This window comes from Hemiscyllium ocellatum, chromosome 6, assembly GCF_020745735.1.
Source record: "Hemiscyllium ocellatum isolate sHemOce1 chromosome 6, sHemOce1.pat.X.cur, whole genome shotgun sequence".
Classification (NCBI taxonomy): domain Eukaryota; kingdom Metazoa; phylum Chordata; class Chondrichthyes; order Orectolobiformes; family Hemiscylliidae; genus Hemiscyllium; species Hemiscyllium ocellatum.
The window spans coordinates 18,495,550-18,518,345 of NC_083406.1; the positions used below are offsets into that span (position 1 = coordinate 18,495,550).

At 41.8% G+C, this 22,796-nt stretch overlaps 2 protein-coding genes across 2 annotated transcripts; one reads left to right on the top strand and one right to left on the bottom strand.

Annotated features, from left to right (window-relative positions):
• Nucleotides 1-2,917: 2,917 nt before the first annotated feature.
• On the bottom strand, nucleotides 2,918-6,821 carry LOC132816660 (zinc finger protein ZIC 2-B-like). Its single transcript, XM_060826510.1, has 3 exons — nucleotides 5,819-6,821; nucleotides 3,730-3,893; nucleotides 2,918-3,607 (listed from the first exon to the last, which is right to left on the bottom strand). Exons 1-3 carry the CDS (start codon nucleotides 6,819-6,821, stop codon nucleotides 3,422-3,424), a joined length of 1,353 nt encoding a protein of 450 aa, XP_060682493.1. The 3' UTR covers nucleotides 2,918-3,421.
• A 10,262-nt stretch (nucleotides 6,822-17,083) lies between these two features.
• zic5 (zic family member 5 (odd-paired homolog, Drosophila)) lies at nucleotides 17,084-22,572 on the top strand. Its single transcript, XM_060826511.1, has 2 exons — nucleotides 17,084-18,137; nucleotides 22,139-22,572. Exons 1-2 carry the CDS (start codon nucleotides 17,102-17,104, stop codon nucleotides 22,570-22,572), a joined length of 1,470 nt encoding a protein of 489 aa, XP_060682494.1. The 5' UTR covers nucleotides 17,084-17,101.
• The last annotated feature ends 224 nt before the right edge of the window (nucleotides 22,573-22,796 follow it).

Here is a 22,796-nt window from a genome sequence, read left to right on the forward strand (position 1 = left end):
TCAACGAAGAGAGAGGATGCACTGAACGTCAAAACTTAATCCATGATTTGTAAATTTTAGCTCAATTCCGCTTTGATTGGTGTTCCATAAGACTACAACATTGAAGAGCATTTTCTCAGAAAGTGCACATGCAGAATTTATTTTGCCTTTGCATTTTGTAAATCTGTTTCTTGTTTGAAATTAATGGTCGAATTCAGCCGCAGGATATAAACACACCTATTCCAACTCATAGCATCAATTGTGGTCCTTACTGTAACGTCATCGTGGTATTATTAATCATTAATAGCAGGGTCAATTGAATTATCTCTTAAAATTGTCTTATAACTTTGAATGGTACCATAAAATCTGCCGTTTTGAAGGCTACAATTGAATGTTTATTGGAGCAGCTTTATAATTTATGAGCTGCCATTTCGAGTGACAGGGACTCGCCATATCCCCCTGTAATTATCAATACAGCCGTCACTATGCCCTCAGGTGGGTCCCTATCCGTAATTTATAGACCATTTAACAGTCTCTTTATAAGATTATATCATAACGTTGTTTCAAAATTATAATCACTCTGCTGAGTTTGGATTATTATGACCACATATTGCAACTTGAACACGGTTTTCTCTTGGACTCATTCAAACTTCAAGGTCTCTTTATATGTAAAACCTCATTGACTATACATACATTTGCTTTCATTGATAATAGTAACTCCTTAGATAAAGAAAGAGTTGTAATAGATAGCATGGAATTTGTAACCATGTTCCTGCTAATTTTGTTTTGAAATATGGAGCTGAAAATAATACGCCAGTAATCTCTTCTAAAAATTTTTTTTTATAGTTTGAACGCGTCCCTGTCAAAGTTCCAAAGCATATTTCGTCAGTAAAATACTATCAATTTGGTGAATGGTTAAATGAAATCAGAAATCGAAGATAACGGTACAAAATGGTACTTACATTTCACAGCAGTTCAAGTTCCCCTTGACATATTCTCAAAATATTTATTTGGTAACTGTGAGAGGCGAGACGTGAGATTGTTTTTACATGATCATTCTGAGAGAATTCACTTCTGAAGTCAATTCCATTCGAGCCGTGTTCGAATCGGTAACGGGAATGCCACTAACGCACAAGATCGCAAGGACAGGGGGTAAAAAAAATAGAAAGGACTGGTGATAGCGGCGGCTCGTGTTGTAACATGGAGCAGGAGCTGTAAACAATGAACCAGAACTGGGTCCGAGTGACGCAAAGTCAAGTTCAAGTTCTTGCTTCGTTAGAAAAAAAGGCGCCTCTCTGCCTGGGTTTGTGGTTCGGATCATTTACAAATCACACTGGCCACTTACTTTGTACCCACATCAACCAGGTCCACATTTGGCTGCACCAAAATTTTGTTTTTCCAAAAATAAAAACATTTGGATTTCGCCACCCGCTCCTTGCTGCATGGTAAATCCGCATGGCTTTAGTGACGTTTCCTTGTTTTGTGTATCTTTTGTGTTCGTGGTTTCACGTGGTTTGATTTTTAAAATTATTTCGCTCTAACTGGTAGTATTGAACTCGTTCACTCCTCTAACAGCGCAAAGGAGCCGCTAGAGTAAATAGAGATAAAGAAAAACCTGCTAGAATATTTCGGCTATTTTTTTGTTTATGTCTGCCCCAAACAGCTCAATAAATTGAATGTTTTATTTTTCTGTTCGAGTTAGTTCGAAAATAAATCTCATATTTTTCAGTCCAGACCGTATAACAAGTAGCAGATGCAGTTTTGAATCAGATTGTGTGTGTGTGTGTGGAGAGTGAGAACTTGTCGCCTCCCCCATCCTGGCTCTCAAATATATGCCTGCTTCTTACGGTCATTCAAAATGCAAAGGAAAACACCTCTCACACGTGTCAGGTTTGTGACTGCGTGTTAATGAATTCCACCTCGGTTTCCATTGAATTGTGTGCACTTTTTTGAGTTTTACCCACCTCATACGCAGCAACTAATTAACATCGACTACTCGCCTCCGATCCCGCCCCCTCCCCCCCCTCTTCCAAACGAGCCCCAAAATGAAAGTTTCCCAAGACTGTCCAACTTGCTGCTTTGCTGCTCCCACCTTCAGCACTCAAGAAACCCGAACGAAAGTAAACAAACCGATACATCGTTTTTGAGTATCGCAGGCGAATCATCTATCTGCCAATCACTGCTGTTAATAACGCGCCTGAATGTTTAATCTGAACATGTACACAATCAAAACCAAGTCTGCCTCAAATATTGTACGCGCTACAATTAAAGTGCCCTTACTGACTTGTCTTCCTGGAGTATTTAAGTTAACTATTTCACCCTGCTGGCTTCCTCAGCACTCTCCCAACCAAAAAGGGCACATTATTGTCAAGACGTCTTGAACAATTCAGCTGGGATGAATTTTAGCAAATGGAACAGAGATAAACATCAATGAGGATATTATTTAGGATTCAATAATAACAATTTCAGCAAATCCACTGGCAACATGTTTTATTATTTATTTGTATGCTGTTAATGATCTCAGAACATCGCACATGAAGGGAAAACGTTGCTTTATCTAGAAATTAAAACAAAGCCATCCGAACACTCTCATGTTTAACTCACGATTGTACATATTTATAGTTAAGAAACATTCTTTATAAATATTGTTTCATGTGTAGCAAGTTAATACCATAATTTAATTACAAATGGGATAAATATGGCAACGCGGTTATTTACAGAATGAGTATTTGTTGTTACAAAATTAACGGCACAACCTTTTTTTTTCACAATCTTCCATGAGCATTTCACAATTCAAACTGGCAAAGCACAAAACATCACAAGATTTAAAAACCCAGCTAACAGAAAAAAAATACATTCACAAGCAATTATTTGCATTTTTGTGTGTGTTTGTGAACTGCAATTTGACTTTGGCACAGGTTTCACTCTATATAGAATCGCATGAAGATTTTACAATCGGTCGCCCTGAAAAAAGGTGACATAAATCTCAACATTAAAACACAGCGACAAGGCAATCATTTCTGTGTCCTTCAAGCTTCCATTTTGTGCGCAATCTGGAAATGTCATGTCTCCTTAGGAAAGATATCCATAGTCACCGCAGAATGACTGTGTTTCATCAAGGATTCCAGGTACAGTTCATACTAACAGGCTGCAACTCTGTGTTCCAAGTTGGAAAAGTAGTCAAAAGGTTCATTCAGTAAGATATAAATAATGCTGATCTTCGCCTCTGCAAAATCTCTGGAACTGGATATTGCTTGTACGGAAGGGTTACAGTGTTCTCCGTTTCCCATTAACTGGGAAAAAAGTTTGTTTTTACATTTTGTTTTTTACGTTAAGTTAGCACTGACGCCGATCCCCCAAGTTGGAGGCCTGTAGTCTTTGCGTGTGTGTTGTGTGTGTCTATGTGTGTGTGTGTATGTGTGTTTTTGCGTTTCTTTGCTCTTTAAACGTACCATTCATTGAAGTTGGAGGAAATGCCGGCGCTAGTGTGCACTGCAGACGAGGCAGGAGATAAATTATTGCTGTTTTGGGGGTCGGTAGACGGAGAGACCAGGACCGGGGGAGTAGACGACTCATAACCAGAGCTCGCTGCCGGTGAGGACTCCGAACCTTGTGACGATTCGTGCACCTTAAAAAAGCAAGTTAAAAAAAAAAGAAGTAAGAATATCCAATTAGTCCTTTGTAAACAGCAGAACCCGATCATATTTAATACAAGTAATTTTCTCTATATAAATATTGAAAAGTAGTAACCTTCATATGTTTTCTTAGAGAGCTGGGATGTGTGTAGGACTTGTCACACATTTTGCACAGATAGGGTTTGTCTGAAGTGTGCACATGCATGTGCTTCTTTCTGTCGCTGCTGTTAGCGAAGCGCCTGTCGCAGCTTTCAAACTCACACTTAAATGGCTTTTCACCTAGACAAGAAAAATAGCATGGAGAAACGGATCAGTCAAGCAAAAACCACATATCCTTCCATCTACCAACACTTGCATTTCTCTCAGATCTCAATGCCGCCCAAAGCATCCAGACCTGAAGGCTTTCACCATTTAACAGTGGTGTTTAATAGCTCGCCCTGACATCCTTAATCACCACCCCCCCAAAAAAAAATTAAAAATGGGCCAACCTAAATTGAAGTCTTAAGCAGCGGACGGAAATGCGTTTGACAACATCGATTCGCGTTTAGATTCGAGTGATGAATGTGAATGTGTGTTAAGTACTCGATTTCTAAGTCCTGTGTTGCTCGGGTCCCTTTCTCTGAATGGAAAGAGTCACATTAAAAGATTCGCAGCTGCCTTCCTCAGCTGATGGTAACACAGGGAAAGGAAATAGTTCATCGCGTTTACACAATGGCAGAATGTAATTAAAGAGTCTGCACCAACTCGCAGAATGGATGCTGTGAATTCAATTAAATGATCCAAACGAATTCTAGAAATGAAATAACCGAACAAAGCTTCAGCAACACCAGCCGCAGTTGACCGCCGTCGTTTCCACATGTCGGGATCTTTTTTCTTTAACCAGTCCCCGGATATATTTATTCATGGGAATACACTTGGTGTTTTAAAATGCCATTTGTGTCAAAAACGCTGAGCATTTCCCGTCTGAATTTTGCATTTTACAGACAGACGGAACTAGGAGGTGGGAATCACACAGGAATACGGAGTAAACAATGTAACATTACCCCCTTCTCTATTAGCATTTAAATTGTTTCCGAAAAGATATGTAAACCGCCTCGAAATCTGAAGTATAGCCTCACCAAACAAATAAATTTCCCAATTGAAAACCTTGCTAAAGACTTGTCTGGCACCTATGACTAATCATACAATCGAGCGAACAATGAGTTTTGCATTCGGTTACCACTCTCCTCCCAGAAGCAAATAGTTACTGCGATTTTTAAAAATAAAAAACCTTCTTAATTAATTATCGCTTTTGTTTTCGTCTCCTTTGAAGAGCCAGTGATTTAGAAAAATATAAACATGTGGATAAATAATGAATGCCGCATGGCTGAAGCTGAGTTTAATTTCTCAGCTGGCTGCCACGTTTAGCACAGGACCCTCTGTCCTTAGATTACATCCTGACCCATATTCAACGTTTCTGCTCCAAATACTGGCGGCTGCTGATGACATAATTCTGCCCACTCCAGAGAAATATTATGCAATGCAGCAGAAATTATAACTCACAGAGTATTCGTTCAGCAAACCCTTTCCTGCTGTCTAACAGAGAATGTGTTTATCTAGAGGCATGTTCAACTTGTGGCTGGAGCATGCATTCTCACATAACACGAGGCAATTTCCACATTTTTTTTCACGTCTTTTACCAGCCAAGCATTTTGAATTCACTCCTCTAAAGTGGTCAGAATTTGTGAAATGTATATTGTTTCTGGAATCTCCACAGCAGCGGATTTATTTTTCAATCCAGACGTGCGATGCGATTCAAATTATTAAGGATCAGAAAGTGGTCTGCACAGATTTGCTGCTAAAACGTGAAGAGATCACTTTCAAACCACTACCCAACCTCGAAGACAAGACCAAAAAGTTAAATTATTCTTGTATTGTTACTAGAGAGAGCGACGGCGATGGGAAGTGTTGGAGGGGCAAGGAAAAGTTTGCTGAACGCGGTCACACCAAGATTAATTTCAGCGCTTTTAGCAACATATAAATGATTGAGTTGTACGTGAAAACAAAACCGAATGATGTGTTAAATGACTTGCGAATCGAAAGAGGGACCGGCGCTCTCTTCGAACCGGGACACGGCGGGGATGGAGGGAGGGGAGGGGGGGTGGTGAGACATTGGTGGGGGTGTAAGAAGCATTGCTGCCGTCGGTTGCGTTTTGTTTTGTTACCTGTGTGGGTGCGTTTGTGGATCTTTAAGTTTTCCGACCTGGCGAAAACTTTCCCACAGCCAGGGAAAGGGCAGGGGAACGGCTTCTCTCCCGTGTGCACCCTGATATGGTTCACCAGTTTGTATTTGGCTTTGAAAGGTTTGCCGTCCCGGGCGCACTCCTCCCAGAAACAGATGTGGTTGGTCTGCTCGGGTCCGCCGACGTGCTCCACCGTGACATGGGTGACCAGCTCATGCATGGTGCTGAAAGTTTTATTGCACGATTTCTTGGGGCTGCTCATCTGCTCGGGGTCGACCCACTTGCAGATGAGCTCTTGCTTGATGGGCTGCCTCATGTACCTGAAGAAAGCTCCAGGGCCATGATGGTGGTGAGCAGCTGCCATATTCATGCTCATGTTCATGTGGCTATAGTTGGGGTGGTGGAGTTGAGCCGCCGAGTAAGGGTCAGTCCTGGGACACTGATCCGAGCGGCCGAACACTTCCCCGGGTAGACCCAGGCGCATCTGGCCGTTGAGGACGTGAGCGTTTGGGGACGAATGGGACGCTCCTTGCTCGTGAATCCCGGGGAACAGCAGATGCCCCGGGGGCTCGGAGTGAAGGCTGCCCGGGTTCGGCCCGAAGATCCCGTGCTGGCTGGAGCCTGGGCTCGACTCGCTGAAGCCTCGGCTCCGGAACAGAAACTCCCGGGTGGAGTTGAAAGCCGCGCCCGAGTAGGAGCTCACATGAGCGGCGTGGGGAGCTAAAGCGGCCGCGTAGCCCGGCCCGGCGGTCGCCTGCGAGCTGAAAGCCGAGCTCTGACCCGGGGACGACAGGTCGTGGTGGACTCCGCTGTTCAGTTTGAAAGCTCCCATGTGAGGCGAGTCGACGAAGCTGTTCTGAGACAAGCCGAGGTCCCGTTCGGACATATCGGCGCCAGAGTGGTGGTGGTGGTGATGGTGGTGGTGGTGCCTGGCGAATGTACCCACCCCGAGGCTCGGGAACTGGGGTCCCGCATCGAGCAACATGCTTTCCACACACACACACAAAAATAAAGGCAGGGGAGAGAGGCAGAGAGATCTCCCCACCCACGGACACCACAAACACACACACACACACACACACCGGAATCAAGCAGCAACTCAGAGACGCCTTTTCCCCTCTTGTTATTGTTTATGAGCGATTTCTGAAGAAGCCCAAACGCACCAGTCCATGAATTCAACAGCTCGAATCCAAATCTTGGCCTCTTTCTTTTCTTTTTAACAGTTTTTGCCTTCCTTGAGAAATAAATAAAACAGATCGAGCCAAATGATCAGGTACAACTTTCTCTCTCTCTCTCTCTCTCTCTGTCTTCCTCTCTCTCTGTGTCCTCTAGAACAGTTTTTATTGCGATCACGTAGAAGTTGTTGCAGCAACAATTCCCACGGAGCAGACACCGTCTTCTTTGAAGCCTCTTCCTCCCCTGTTTGTCTCTCTTTCTCTTCTGAGCAGATGCACTGTTGTCGGCGAGAGCGGTGATCAGAAGGCAGTTAAATGAGGAGTTGAGATAAGGGCATCCTTACGAGGAATGTGTGGGGAGGGAGGAGGGAATGGGAAGGGGTTGTGGGGGGTGGGGGAGGAAGGGATAGAGTGTGTCTTATGAAGACGGGGGGGGGGTACCTTAAGCTGGTCCCGCTCCTGTCATATGATGCAGAGTGCGAGTGCTGACTGCAATGACGGCACCTCTCCCAACACCCTTTTTAAACAGGACAGCGAGCACTTTCTAATGGCTTTTCATTGGACAACTCCGCCTCATCCATCCCAGGTAGCCTGCTCCAAACAGATCGCCATTTTTCATTAATTACGCCTACTTTGATTTGTGTTTTTTTTACCCCTTTCAGTTCGGCCATTTCAGAGCCACTCCTTTCCACACCATGTAGGTAGCAACGTTATATTTTTGCTTCTTTGGGATAGAAGTCCATCGAAATCCGTTATGATGACTTGCAAGCTATTTGAGGGGCAGGTGCTGAATATAATGTTCACAATGCCATTCATGTTATCCTCTCCCCCTACTATCCTTTCTGAACTGGGTTTGTTTATTTTTAAAAAAAAACATCCCAAGCATGTAAAATGGTCTTAATCAGATAACTTTTTTTTGATAAGGAACTTGTAACATCAGAAAGCTTTGGGTTGAAATTATTTGACATCAGTTAAACATACATGTCTAATTCTGATCAGATTTCAACTGTGAGAAAATCCTCGACCACCCTTTCCTTCTCTCACACACAGGCATTGCTTAGAAGGGTTTGTGCCAGAAATGAAGGGGGGGGGGGGGGCGAGTTAATCCGATTTGCCACCTACTAAATTGCACACCATTTTTTTTGTAATAAAAGCTGCCTGTATTTTCTTCTGCTTAAATGCGATTTTCGTTGAAAACGATTGCAAGGTAAACTTCACTCGGAGGATATGAAATGAATCCATGTATTAATGTAAGGACGTTTTAAATACAAATAATCCCACTATTTCTATACCGTCATGAACGAAAAAGTGCCAATATTTCAACTTGCTACCATTTTCCTTTTTCTAAACAAAAAACACTGGTGTGGGATCTCTGGTGTTTTGCTCAGGGAACAGTCTGTATTAAAGGGCAGGTTTGGAACAAGAGAGGGGGGGAGAAAAACAACCAAACGTCACGGAAACAATCCCGTGTGCTACTAAATCACCCATAGTTAATTACAAAATCTGTCCTTATGCTACTGTGTACTGACCCTGCATTTTTCAGACAAAGTCACCGCCTCATCTATGATGAACAGAATGTATAGAACTTCAATCAGACCGGAAGGTTTCTCGGAGAGCGTAAACAAAACAATGATTTAATTTTATGTATCATAGTATATAAAGTTTGATTTGGACACTGCGGCTGTTGTAACACACATTCATGCCTCTCACTGCTTCCTCCATCATCATCTGTTTGGTGCTTTAATTCTCGAATTCCAAAGGGCCACAGCATAGTGCTTGCTGCTATTCTTTCACTTATCCAGGGCTACTCTGCAGGAAATACAGGAGCTGATCCAAGTTCAAAGTCACGTTTGCCGACTTCTCCACAGAGCAGTATTATTTCTCTGCAAAGCCGCTCCCCCCTCCAAAAAAAACCCTCTGTCCTTGGTCACCGGGTTGGGAGAGAGAGAGAGAGAGAGAGCGAGAGAGAGAGGGAGGGAGAGGGACAAATACAAAAATTCAATTGCATTTCAGTACCATTGTAGCAGAAATGCAGACAGGAACTGGAGGTGGACAGTGAGCAAGGCCAGCGGCTGATAATCTATTCATTTAGTGGTTGCTTCAACAGGTTTGGCGAGGTAAGCAATACACTTACTATATGAGAAACGGTGCTCTAAGACTGAGAAGAATGTCTTTATCCGGTTTTCCAAATCCAGAAGCCGCACTCTTTATACAACGACAGCGCTTCTTTTGTTAGCCCTGCAGGGTTGTTATAATAACTACCAACAATGGCACCCCTACAATATCTTATTTCGCCTGAATCAGTCTTGTCAAATATTTCAATCTATTTTTAAATAAAGTTAGTCAAAGCATCATGGAGAAATCAATGTCATATATCTGATAAGTGTATGTAAAATTTTTATGGGGGGGGGGAATATTTTGATAGAACTTTACAGAGTCCGAACACTAGACACCATCTCTGTGTTTACCGGGGTAGTTTAAAGTTTTCTATTCTGTGGTTTGCTAGCTGTCTCGTCAGTTTTGAAAATCGTATGAAAGCAACAAAAATGTCCCCCTTTAATTTTTTTTTGCCGGAATTTAAACAGAAAACAAGGCAGAAGTTCATTGTGTGGGAGAAAGGATTAAATACCATTGTTTTGAATACGTTTCTTTGAATAAATAACGTCTAAAAAATCAGTTAAAATTCCGAATGGCTGGTCATGTTTTCAGTTTTTTTTATTTTAACGGCTTCTTTAAAATGATAATTTCTTAATCTTCACAAATAACATGAATTCAACCAAGGTATAGGATTGCCCATTAACTATCGTTCAATATAATTGTAATTTCAGGACTGTATTCACTATAATGACTACAACAGTATAGAAAGAACTCAACATCATGTAAGTTGAGATTCTTTAATCATTTTTTAATACTTGTATTTTATTTAGATTACAGTGGGTTTAAGGACTGCTGATAAAACTCATAAGCTCCCGTTTTGGGTCAGGAAAAGTTCCCATATCTTGTCAGCCGGCCGATCAAATATAGAACCCTATTGAGTTCATCAAATAACTATGACAGTAGAAATTACCTCTGAACTTGCTTACTTTGATTAGACCTAAGATTCGTGATAAAGCACATATGAGCTCTAGTCTTTAAACCAAATCAATAAAAAAAATTCCCTGTTCGGAGCAATCAGAATGTTTGGAACATGCTACCTCTAACTACGTGATATTATTGCCGAGGATTGATGTTACCTCTTCTGATCACTGTTACATAAGTATTTTGATTGAGTAATTTTTAATGCCAATGTGCGTTCTGGGCTCGCAATATAAATTTCACGACACACGAAAGTCTCAAATCTTACGTGCAAAATATGATTATTGTGTCCTTCAAGCACAAAAAGATGGCGTATCTTCTGCACACTGAGATGGAACAACACAGACAACTTTAACAAACGCAATGTTGTTAATTTATCCCGTACTTCAAAGAGGATAGAATTATACTGAGCACGGTTCTGTTAGTCTGTGGGGGTGGGGGTGGGGTGTAGCGGTGAGGGGGTGGGGGGTGCTGGTTCGAAGACCTCAACTGAATGAATTCGCTCACTTGTTAGTGAAATACTGCCCCACATGTTAATATTAATAGCTACAAATTGTGGAAGCTAGAGAAATTGAATACGAACTATTCTTATGTTCAGCTAAAATCAACCGAGGGAAAAGAAGGGTCCGTGTGAACATTAAGAAATGGACAGAACAAACCCATCCTTATGTTACGCTCTTTGATACGTACAGAGTGTCGAGTTATGGCCTGTTGCCTACTGTCAAACCGCACCCATCCATTGATATACACTTGTACATTACAGCGTTGTATTTACAATGAGTGGGCATGAATGCTTGTTGTCCTTTTGGCAAAGAACTTCCAAAAAAACATTTTTACGATGGCATGTTAGAAAAGGGACAAATGAAAGTGACATGTGTTATCAGTTTACGAGTTGGCGACCTATGATTTTAATTCCATAAATTATATCTGCTGTTAACCCCTGTAAAGTCTGTCGCGTTTTTAAAACACACTATTAGTGTAATTTATTTCGGTTTTAAGTCTGTGGGTGTTTTACGCCTTCTTGTTTATCAGTCTTACGAATCAGTTCACATGGTATGGTCACTGTGTTAAGGGAAGGGTGACACGCGGCAAGCGTGGGTTATATTTTCCTTCTCCCACTTACAACTGCAACTGTTTAGATGGTTATCAGTAGATCGTTATTTTCGAATGAAGGAGAAAGTCGAGGAAGGAACTTGACAAATAAGGAAGAGACAGAAAAATGTAATGGGATGACCAGTGTCAGAAATTATCCAATTAAGTAACGAGTTTGTGAAAGACATTTAATCATCTGTAACATTGACCTTAGTATATCTTGTGACACCAAGGGCAAATCAAATTCCATTTTAAAAATAAATGATGTACTAAAATGGAAGCAACTGCAATGCAATATTTATCAATACCAATGAGAAAGACATAAAGTTTCAATTTATAAACCTTTGCAATTACTTTATATATGGCATGGAAATCTTTCGGCAGTGCTTTTGATAAGAATTTTTAAACATGAGATTACATAGAATAATTAACTTGTATGAAAGGTTAACGATCTGAACGCACCTCCTATGATTTGGACATATTACCTGGCAAGTATTTACAATTAATCTTTATAACACTTAGAGAATATTGAGCCTTTAATATGCAGCATGAATTCTAATACCATTTTGCCAATATTTTCGCCAATGACACAGGTCTCCCTATAATATACCTATCTACGTATAAACCTAAACAAATAACCAACGCGTGAGCAAAACACCTGCAGGTGATGGATGGTGCATTCGGGGCGCAATTGTTTTACTTTAACTGGGAGGTTTGTCTCACGAACCCAGGATGCAAAATTTTGCAAAGAACAGCGTCGTTTTAAATGGGATACATTGCAAACGCCAACAGAAAATGGGAAACTCACGAGTTTGCTCTTATGTATCCGCATAACCTCATCTGTTTAGTTGTGTGACTATCAAAAAAGACTTGAACACAATACCTCTATTCGCACTCTTTCATATTGACTTGAACAACTAGAAACACATTATAAACAAACAGTGGTAAACCACCAGGAAGTGTTGAATTCAGTTTACTGATAGTCTATTAATTACCCCATCCATTGAAAAGAAACATGTATCTGTTCAATAATTAAGGGCGTGCAATCAAGCGTATAGGGATTTTATGTGAATCCAGACTTACAAGGCATGAGGTAATGGAGCGGCGGATTGCTATGAGGACATGGCTTGTATGATGTGGCCATTGACAGACAGCATTGGCTTTGGAGGCAAGTCGTTGTGGTTTACCACCAGTAAGTACAGGAACGGGAAGAGAGAAAAATACTAAACACATGTCACTAAAATTTCAGAAGCCTGCACTCGATTGCGCTTCACCTTTCTGCAGTTATTTCCTTTAGTAACGGTGAAGAGCAACATTTATGCTTCCCTCCTGTTATTGTTTCCAGCGAAATGCCATACCTATCTTGTGCAGTAGTTAGTATATTCATACTTCTCGTGGACATGGCCTTTTTCCACATTTACGTGATAAATTGCAATATTTGGCATTGTTCTGTACCGTCTATCATTGCATTTCTAAAATGTTCCCTCCGTATTAACCTTTTCCCTTTATCCCCTCTCTGCCCCGGTACCTGATTACTTGACTTCTTGCAGTTATCGACTTTCAGATTTAACACAGACTTCTAGTTTCCTAAATTTGAACCCCATATTTCGCATGATTTATTCTATCCAAGCCACGTTAATAACTATATAGTCCCACTTCATCCGTTGACTATATTAATTGCGCTCTTAAAATTCTTATTATGTTACATTTTGGACAAATGCACTCAACTGTTTGATATAATTTTGAGCAATTGTTGATAATCCAGAAAATAGGGCGAAAAGCTAAAAAAAATAGAATTTTCAACTGGAAATACGATTATGCTTAGAAAGTGTAATAAGAGATAGTAAAACCCCGGGAAATCGGAAGCAATTTCCTTAAAAATAACCAAGCCTGGAAAAAAACAGAAACAGGAAACCAATTCATTATAATTATAACGCAAACACAGTGTTTAATGAGAATTTAGCTTTATGCTTTACACTGAGGGGACAGACTCAATACTGGACTATAGTACCTCAGAACCAAATTAGTGCCAGATATTTATTATTTTTAAATTGCGTTCCATATTGATCGAATTGTGAATAGAATCCTAATTTACAAGTATCTGGAGGGTTCGGCCAAAGGAAGGGAACTTTTTTCAGCGTGTTACTTGGATCCATTACAATGCTCAGCTATACTCTTTGTAAAATCTATTAAAACCAATACCATCAATTGGAGCATTCGGATTTTGCAAATAGACGTGTTTTATTTCTCTGTTACATTTTTGCAACAATTTAAAGCAAAACAAAACAAGTGGAAATAAATAAATCGATCACAGAAGTATATATTAAGACATAGTAATCGATGACAGATACATATCATGCTGTGCTGATCAAGGACAACAACAAGGAAACGCATGTAACAGCTATACCCCTTTACAGTACAATCAACTTACCTCGGCTGCTGAAGCCATAAATCTTTATCCTTTTGTAGTCGGTAATATGGTGCAAACTTTCTTATCTGGCAAACAGGACTGGAGAACGGAATTTATTTCATTGCAAGTAGCAAGCACTTGTAGCAGCGAAACTTCGCAGACGCTTCTGTGCTCCTTTAAAACGTGGCTACTTGAAAGGCAAATAATTGAATTGCATAGTTTTGTTTGTTTTGAATTCCATATTACAAGTGAGGGGAAAAAAACCTCCTGGTGCGCAAAATTCTTGCGCCCCTCATAACTTATAATGTTATGTTAAAATGTTTCTGCATGGCTCTTGTAGACTAACGTAACGTGATTCGGTGTTAGGCTTCATGAATAAAATGGAATATCCAGTTTGTAAATACTATTCATTTAAACATCTTCGAAAGTGTTTGAAGGAGCATTCTTAATGTAGACAACTGAATAAAGTTTGGGCAACGCGCTACAGTAATTTTATACGGAATTCCCTTAAAATGACTAGTGTGTCAGAGACTGCAGTCATTTTGTGTGTGCTAAAGGTGTGGCATTTTTGTTCTACTTGGCTGGTTTTATAGGAAGAAACCAAATTGCTTCGGAACAAAACGTCAAAGGTACCTGCTCGTAGTTCGCTCATCACTTGTTCTATCGTTTCCTACATTATTCAGCACAAAACGTTACGATTATGAAAATTAATTATTATTAACGTTAATGCAATTTTGCATTTTCTTTTGCTGGCACAAGCCCTGGTGGAGCTTTAATGTGATACAAGTACCTGATGCTTGCAAAGGACGTTTGGAGGACATGCACCTAGCCAGGCATAGTGGAATGCGACAATAAATGGAAATTTATGGGAAAAAAAACCCACGCAGAAAATTAATGAAACATTGGAAGACTTTAAAAAAGTACCATAAAACGTTGTCTCGTTAATAAACATCCAGATACGTGCAACGTATGCATGTAGAAATTATGTCTTAAACATATACACCTCACAGGTAATAAAGCTCCACAATAATAAAATTGATAAATATGGTCTGTGATAATATTTACTAGCTGGATGTCTATAATGGAAACATGATATTGTAACAACATTTCAAACAGTGCATCGCCTAAATTAATAACGCGACCAGGCAGAGAGCTCTATCTATTTTTCGGGTCAAGATGACTACATGGAGAGTCACTTGTTTATTCAAAGTATAAAAGGATTGACTGACAATAAATCGTATACAGTAATATTCAAACCACTCGAACAGCGTGTTTTTTTTCTCTATTATTTTAAAGTGAGGAATGTTGTGGAAACATTAAGAAAAAAATGAACGGGGCCGTATGAAATATCTTCATCTGAATATCAGCATGCTGAGTACAGGAGAAATAAATATATTCATCCAAATGTCCATTTTATTCTAATTCACAGTTTAACCTAATCATTTTCCGTCATTTTGATTTGTTTGTGTTAGTCTATTTCCAATTTTTTTTACGCAGCCTTTGGTTATGTAACTTGGCAAGAATTTCTCACGTAAGTTCGTATGTAGTAGTTCCAAGTAGAAAGGTAAACAAGGTAAATACTGTCTCTGTATATATTCACTTGTGTTTGTGCTATAATTAATATTGTAGCTTATTTATCAATCCCACAGTACTGACGTCTCAAAACTCACACTGAAGACTTGCCTTTGAAAGCAGGAATATCTGCTGGGGTTCTGAGTATACCTGTTATTCTCTCTTCATTGGGTTGGTATGGTTCAACAAATCACTGTTTCAACAAACTCAGCGTTTGTCAAATAAACTTATTTTCTGCAATTAATTCTGTGTTGTCACCTTTCACAACGATTCACCTTTCTCCTCTTGGCAACGTGTGTTGAATTATTTCGCTTGTAATGAATGATAAATTTTACTTCAGTCAAAGCCATCTAATTGTGTTATATTTCACTGACTTTTTAAACAATATATACTGATAAATAACAGTCGCCCAAGTTTTATAGACGATTAAAAATGAATTAAAGAAGCAAATGAGAGGAGGAGACGTGAAATGTATTGAACACTTGGTAAAGAAATTACAATGAAAGGAAATAACGACGGAAGGAACATAATAAGGCAGATCATTTTGTGATATGAGAGAGTGCCAATTGAATTAGGTTTAGCCAGGTTGAAACATTGCCATATCTGCATAAACCCCAACAATGACAAAATTATATAACATAGTCCATGTGATACCTGGTGGTCGGGGTTTTTGAATTATCTTGTCCTTCATGTGCCAAACCAAGATGAAGACCCTGTTCTTTCCTATTGACATACGACCAACCAAGCCTACTTTAACCAGTAGGTTTACAACACATCGTAATACTTAAGTGTATTTTCTTTCTTAATGTCAGTTTACATATTTTCCCTGAGTTTATTTGATACACGGATGTAGGTTGAGAGTGCAGATTTTAAAATACAAATTCGAATGTGAGAAGTTGTGCATGCCTTCTTCTGACAGTTTGGATGGTTTGCTTATAACGACACGCTGAAACACCGTTATTCCGAAATCCTTCATTTTATTTGGAAAGGCGTATACATTTTCGCGTTTTACAAGCGCATGAAATTTCAATTAGTACACCGATACAAAAAAGACGAATCCAACTAATCTACACATCGATTATTGACATGGAGTCCCTTACAAACATAGTACAATTTTGATTATTGAAAGACGATGTTTAAACTTGAAAACATACTGTAATATGACTTGTATTATTTTACAGGAGAATTGTAGAGGGTATTTATAAATTATTTTGGGGACTAATTATTTACGGGAGAGCAAAACACAATTGATACAAATGATATATCAATAATTCCTCACGAATTTGAAGACAGTATATATTCACAAAAAAAATTCTACATCAAATGCCCGAATTCACCGAATGGGATGTGGGGTGGGGGGGTGGGGAGGCGTGGGGTGATGTGGGGGTGAGGTGTAAAGTAAGTCTATCGTAATTCGTTCAAGTCCAGATCAGGACATATATCAATCCTTTCTTTAAATGAAAAGACAAGTGACCGTATTTCTGAAGTTTCCAGTGAAAACTTGAACAGGATCAATGAGATGGGAAGCGCCTGCAGGAGGTGGGAGGACCCCGCTGCGCTGCTCCGCTGAAAACCGGCGAATTGCCTGAACGGCGCATCTGCCAATCAGTCCACAGTCGCCAATCGCGGTCTTGCCATCTCTGAACTATATTTCCCTACTCTGTCGCCTAACCACTCCAGGTTCTGCCAATCGCTTGAGGACAGAGTGAGATAGGAGAGTTAAAAGTGCTCCAACAACAAAAAAAAAGAGAAAGTGCTGGAACTGAGCTCAATAATATATTTTCCAGCTTTGGTTTTTTTTTAAGTTGGGAGGGGGGCGGGTGGGGTGGGGGGGTGGGGGGTGGGTGGGGTAGGGAGGTTGGGGGAGGTGAAGAGAGAGAGAGAGAGAGGGAAAAAAACGGTACCACCAACCACTGTGTGGATGGTCAGGCTTGTGTAGTTATGGAAGCGGCGCTAAGCAAGCGGAATCCAGCGTTGAGATTAGCGGATTTGGCAGCCAACAAATACCATCCCCATCAGAATATGTCAGGTTTCCCGGGGCTGGCGAGTCATACACACATCCACCCTGGGGAGATGAGCAGCGATCCAAGTGTGGCACTCACCTCTGTCGGGCCTGAGCACGTGTCTCAGTCCAGCGGTGCTCTCAAACTCAGTCCATCTCAGCATCTGGCCGGCCACCCCGAGCCTCAGGCAGCGACGTTTTTCGGCTCCGCGCAGAACTCGGTCAGTTACTCCGCGGGTCACCCCCACCCGGGCTACGGCAGCGCCAGGGATTACATGCTGAGGAGGGACCTCTCAGCGTCCGCCATGCACGGCCTGACTGAACAGCACCCAGCGACCTCCTCCCACCACCATCCCCACCATCCCCACCACCCCCACCACCACCACCACCACCACCACCACGGAATGTTCCTGTCCACCACAGCGAGCTACGGACACCCCGAGGTCTTCCCTGCCCTCCACGAGCAGTCAGCGCCGGGGTCCCACCACACTTTGAACGGACAGATGCGCCTGGACTTGTACAGACCGGAACACTTCAGCCACCGAGCCGAGCACTACCCGGCCACTTCCCTGCACAGTTACAACTCGGTCAACTTAAACGTTAACCTGGCGGCAGCTCATCACGGAGCCGGGGCTTTCCTGAGGTACATGAGGCAGCCCATCAAACAAGAGCTCATCTGCAAGTGGATCGACCAGGAGGACACATCAAAGAAATCCTGCTCGAAAACTTTCAGCACCATGCATGAGTTGGTGAACCACGTCACGGTGGAACATGTCGGAGGACCCGAGCAGAGCGTTCACGTTTGCTACTGGGAGGATTGCCCGAGAGAAGGGAAACCATTCAAGGCGAAATACAAACTGGTGAATCACATCAGAGTCCACACGGGCGAGAAACCCTTCCCGTGCCCATTCCCTGCTTGTGGCAAAGTATTCGCACGCTCAGAAAACCTGAAGATACATAAGAGGACTCACACAGGTTGGTGTTTCGGAGCGGGATCTCACTTTTGTCCACCCCACCCCTCTCCCCAACCCCCACCACCATCACACCCCCCCCCCCCCCCCCCCCCTCTACAGCAAGGTCTCTCGGGCAAAGCTTTTTAAGTTAGAAACAGAACCGAGCAGTGGTTACTTTGGCGGAGTCTGACCAGTCTTATTTTTCACCATCTCAGGAAACAAGCCCCCCCCCCTCCCCCCTCCCCCGGTCTGAACTTAACTGGCCTGAAAATCCGGCTTCACAAAACCCCCCTAGAATGTGACATTAAAGGCCCGCGGTTTCATTTTGAAAGGTGCCGGAGATTTCCGTGGGTTGGGAAACAGGCCGGGAACATTTTCAAACGGGCTTGGGGAGGGAGGGGGGGGGGGGGGAAACAAAACAAAAATGGGGCCTCCCTTTGTTTCCTGTCCCGGGAATTCCGAGTTGGAAGATGGGTCACCAACTTTAAAATGAAGCGACCAGCCGCAATGGATTGGAGGTATTCTCGGGTTGTAGAAAGGGAAGAACTCCTCTTAAAATCCGATATTTAAATCCAAATCTCTTTATTTATATAAAATAAAATTCACGACGAAGTGAAAGGAAAAGAATCATAAATTAGGACAGGAAGGTTTCAATGTAACAGAGCTTAGGGGAGAAAATCGAAGTTTGTGATCAGACTGAACTAGTGGTCGGTCTTTGGTTGTTGAAATTTATGAGGGAGTCCCTGAGAGAAAGGATGTCAGTACCCTCACAGGCAGCATGCTATAGTTTGGCTCAGTCATTGGAATAATGAAGATTTTTTTTGTGTCGTGACCCATCGGCAGTAAATACGCTGCAGGAACCATCGCAAATCCCCCGAGGGTGTACCCTGTCTAACTTGAACTAAGTTCACTGCAGATCTCTCGTATATCGTTTTTAGTTGCTTGCGAAATAAGGCAACCTGGTCAGAATTTATTGTTGCAGACAGATATTATCCCTTGGAGAATGTTTATTGACGTATGTTTTGCTTAATTGTTTCCACTGATTTATAGCGCGCTGTCACAGGGTATAAACAGATAGTGTTACACCTATTCGTTTAATGCCTGCCTAATTTGTTGTTTAAATGTTAAAAGCAAATGGTCCATGACTGCTCTGATTATAGATTTTATCTAAAGAATATGTTGGACTGGTTTTAAAAGGAAACATCGAGGTATGGGAGGGGGCTTGGAGGCGAGATGGGAATTGTACTGTAGCTTTGCTCAGGACTCGATTGGCATGTATTTTTGGAGATGCTCGTAGATTGGGAGAACCTAATGCGACATGACTAACCCTTCATATTACAGGTCGATTTCAGTTTGCCTGACTTATCAGATTGTTGGCTTACAAAATTGGAGGGCTAGATTCTCTTGCCCAAATCCTCAGTCTCTCTCTCTGAGAGGAGTGTTGAAAGAAAATAAGGTTTTTAAAACTTCATTTCTGTCTATAAGACTCTCCATAGGTCTACAAGTCCATATCGTTCGCCTTGTACCCTCCCATCCCCGTATCCCGAAGCAGAAATTGTAACTCAGGACAAAACAACTCTCTCTGGAGTAGTCACTGTGTCTTTTCGGGCCTTCTTTTCATGGTTCCATATTCGAGCTTTAAAGTGACCATTTGCTGACCTTTCCAATAGTGTCCACTTCGACCTAAAGGAATAGGCAAGGAGTTTGGGGAGAGAACGTTAAATTCTCGCATCATAATATTTTTAAATGGGTCATAGATTAAAAATAACACAAAAATGGTAATTAGCGTCACACGGCGAAGCAGAATTACTTTCTCCACTTCAGTGAAGCTGCAAGGTAAAGCTGTCTATCACTTCATGACGGTCCCACAAATGGAACTGATGTTGCTAAAATTCCGCAAACTAGAGCCCGTTGAGGAAACGCAACGGCGCCGGAGGAGCCAATTTCGCCGCTGTATGAAAGAAAATAGAAACATAAAATGCCCATGCATTTAAATCTAACCTCAGGCACCAACACACACACACACACAATATGGCGATGTGAGCCAAGTGTGTTTGCAAAGTCAATTACCATAATTCTCTGTTTTAAAACATTGCATTCCGTCAGTTCGAAAGTTTATGTGTAGCCTGTGAGGCTTGTGGTGCCAGTCTGCAGATTTGATAAGGTCGGGAACACTTTGGTGTTCAGTCGCTGTTGTCTGAATCTGGGGTTTGCTGAAAAGTTTATGCTGTGTTTGAAACCTGTATGTGTGGGGGAGTGTTGCTCAAACCAGAGTTTATGGAAGTTAGCTCCAGAGAAGAGGAAAAGACACCCAGTCCCTGCTCTGCAGTAATCCATGCAACAAAAAAAAATTGGCTTAAACAATGTAATATCTGGGGCCAGGAGCAAAGATGAGTACCAAACTGTATAGGCCTATTGGTCTTGTTTTCCAGGTAAAGTCATGTGTTTGAGAGCCAAACCGTTTATACCAGTCAAGTGATTTTGCTTAGATTCCCTAGCTCAGGCAAAATGCAATGCAACAATCAAAGGCTGTCAGTGTCTTTCTCCTGACATGCTGCTTGGGGCCGGAAACTCCGAACAAACCGCCAGACCCCAAACACCAGGCACGTTCGAAGTGCGAGTTTACGACCAGCCTCTGGGATCCAGGCACTGCGTCGAGCTGCAGCAGAGCTAAATATAAATATTTACCGTATACAAATCTGGAAGCCGCCTGTGGCCATGGGTCCAGCCCCTGTTCTAACCCCTGCGCAAAAAAGATTAACTCGAAACAGGATCCAAAATAGGAACATCATCTTGTTTTAAAGATTCCGCCAAGTTAGATAGTCAGTGCAAATGATAATCAAACTGACTAAGAAGAGCAGTCACCATGTTTTTTTTGATGGTGTAAAATGCATGCTCTTACAAAAGATGGCTACCATTCCGTGTGCTATTGTGCTCATCCAGTTTAACTTCGAGCACAGGTTTGAGTTGAACGTGGTATGAAACCTATTTTCCCAATCTGAAGATAGATTGGAAAGCGAGCTTGCTAGTTTGGCTGTTTAGTTTACCAGAAGTTGGCCTGTATTTGTGGTGCTACCCTTAGCTTTGCAGAATGTAATGCAACATGACTAACCCTTCATATGGAAGGTCGATTTCAGTTTGCCTAACTTATCAAATTGTTGGGTACCGGATTACAAAATAAACACTGAAACAATTACATTGAGGGGTTGTGTAAGAAAGCTTAACCGGTTTAATTCTCTAGTTGCAGACTTTAAACTCTACGAATTCTGCCAACACAAATACCAAACCCCAATATTCTCTTCACAATTTCTAAGGGTCTGAAAGATCGAAATAGCATGAAAGAAAAATGTGAATATTACAATTGGCCAGTGAAATAAGTTATTTTTTTAAAAAAAGGCTCAGAACTTCTTACCAAAGAGATTTGCCAATAATGGCAGCGCTAAATTACTTCCCAAGTGAAATGTTGAGGGATAAAAACGCGTTAGTTGCAGTTTAAAGTTTATTAGCGCTTCAGATGAAGGATGTGGAATTTGGCTGATATATACTTTATGCAGATTCGCAGCGTTTTCAGGAAAATCAGAAGAAAAAGGAGTATTTTTTTCCCCGAGACGCGTTCATGCCCGACTGAAGTGTGAATTAAATTGTTTATGTGCAACACGAAGTGTTCCAAATACCCTCTAGAATAAAAAGCAAAGCTGGGATACGTTGGAGGGGCCAAAATCTCCGCCAGCAGGTCATGATGGTAAAGCTTACATTTCATGTGCATGTACATTTGAAGAATAACATATCAATTTGTCTAGCGCCTTTTACGACCTCAGGATCTTATCCCAAAGTGCACTACAGTACTTTTTTTTGAGGTGGAATCACGATTGAAATACTGGAACTTACTTTTTCAACTAGGGCTAAAATGGTCGTGCTGAATTCTGAATATTTAAATCATCAATTTTAAAAAGCTTGAAAAAAACTTACTGTGAACAACCACTCGGTTTTATTCCCTTACTGTGTTTTCTTTATTATTTTCAGGAGAGAAGCCTTTTAAGTGCGAGTTCGATGGTTGTGACAGGAAATTTGCCAACAGCAGTGACAGGAAGAAGCACTCTCATGTCCATACCAGTGACAAGCCGTACAATTGCAAAGTGAGAGGCTGCGACAAGTCTTACACTCATCCCAGTTCCCTTCGCAAACACATGAAAGTGCATTGCAAATCTCCCCCACCTCCCCTCACTTCTGGTTACGAGCTCTCCAACACATCCTTGGGGATAGTGTCTCCGGCCTCAGAGCCCGTCAGGGGCCGCACTGCCAGCGTCTCTTCGCAAGTCACCAACCTCAATGAATGGTACGTCTGCCAGGGCAGCGGGGCAGCCAACAGCCTCCACACACCTTCAAGCAATGGCGCCTCATCCGACAGCGAGGACGAGGAGGTTTACAGGGACCCAGATCCCAGGACTATGCTCTGACAGATGAGTGCTGCAGAAACGTGCATGTGGGCGCCTTGAAAAGCGTCGACCGAGGGTTTGTGGCAATGGCAGCCAACCAATAATACCAACTGAGGGTGTCCTGTGGCCACTTTAAACCAAGTAGGTTCAAAAGGCCCAGGAAAGCAACTTAAAGGCTATGGACCTGATCTCGTGCAGCTTTGTGGCCTATACGCTCATTTTCTGTGTCAACAGAGATTATAGTG

Coding starts and splice junctions, on each gene's coding strand:
- LOC132816660 (XM_060826510.1), bottom strand. CDS start 6,821: ATGTTGCTCGATGCGGGACCCCAGTTCCCGAGCCTCGGGGTGGGTACA. Junction 3,894..5,818: donor CCACAAACGCACCCACACAG/GTAACAAAACAA, acceptor TTTCTTGTCTAG/GTGAAAAGCCATTTAAGTGT. Junction 3,608..3,729: donor CTCTAAGAAAACATATGAAG/GTTACTACTTTT, acceptor TGCTTTTTTAAG/GTGCACGAATCGTCACAAGG.
- zic5 (XM_060826511.1), top strand. CDS start 17,102: ATGGAAGCGGCGCTAAGCAAGCGGAATCCAGCGTTGAGATTAGCGGAT. Junction 18,138..22,138: donor ACATAAGAGGACTCACACAG/GTTGGTGTTTCG, acceptor TATTATTTTCAG/GAGAGAAGCCTTTTAAGTGC.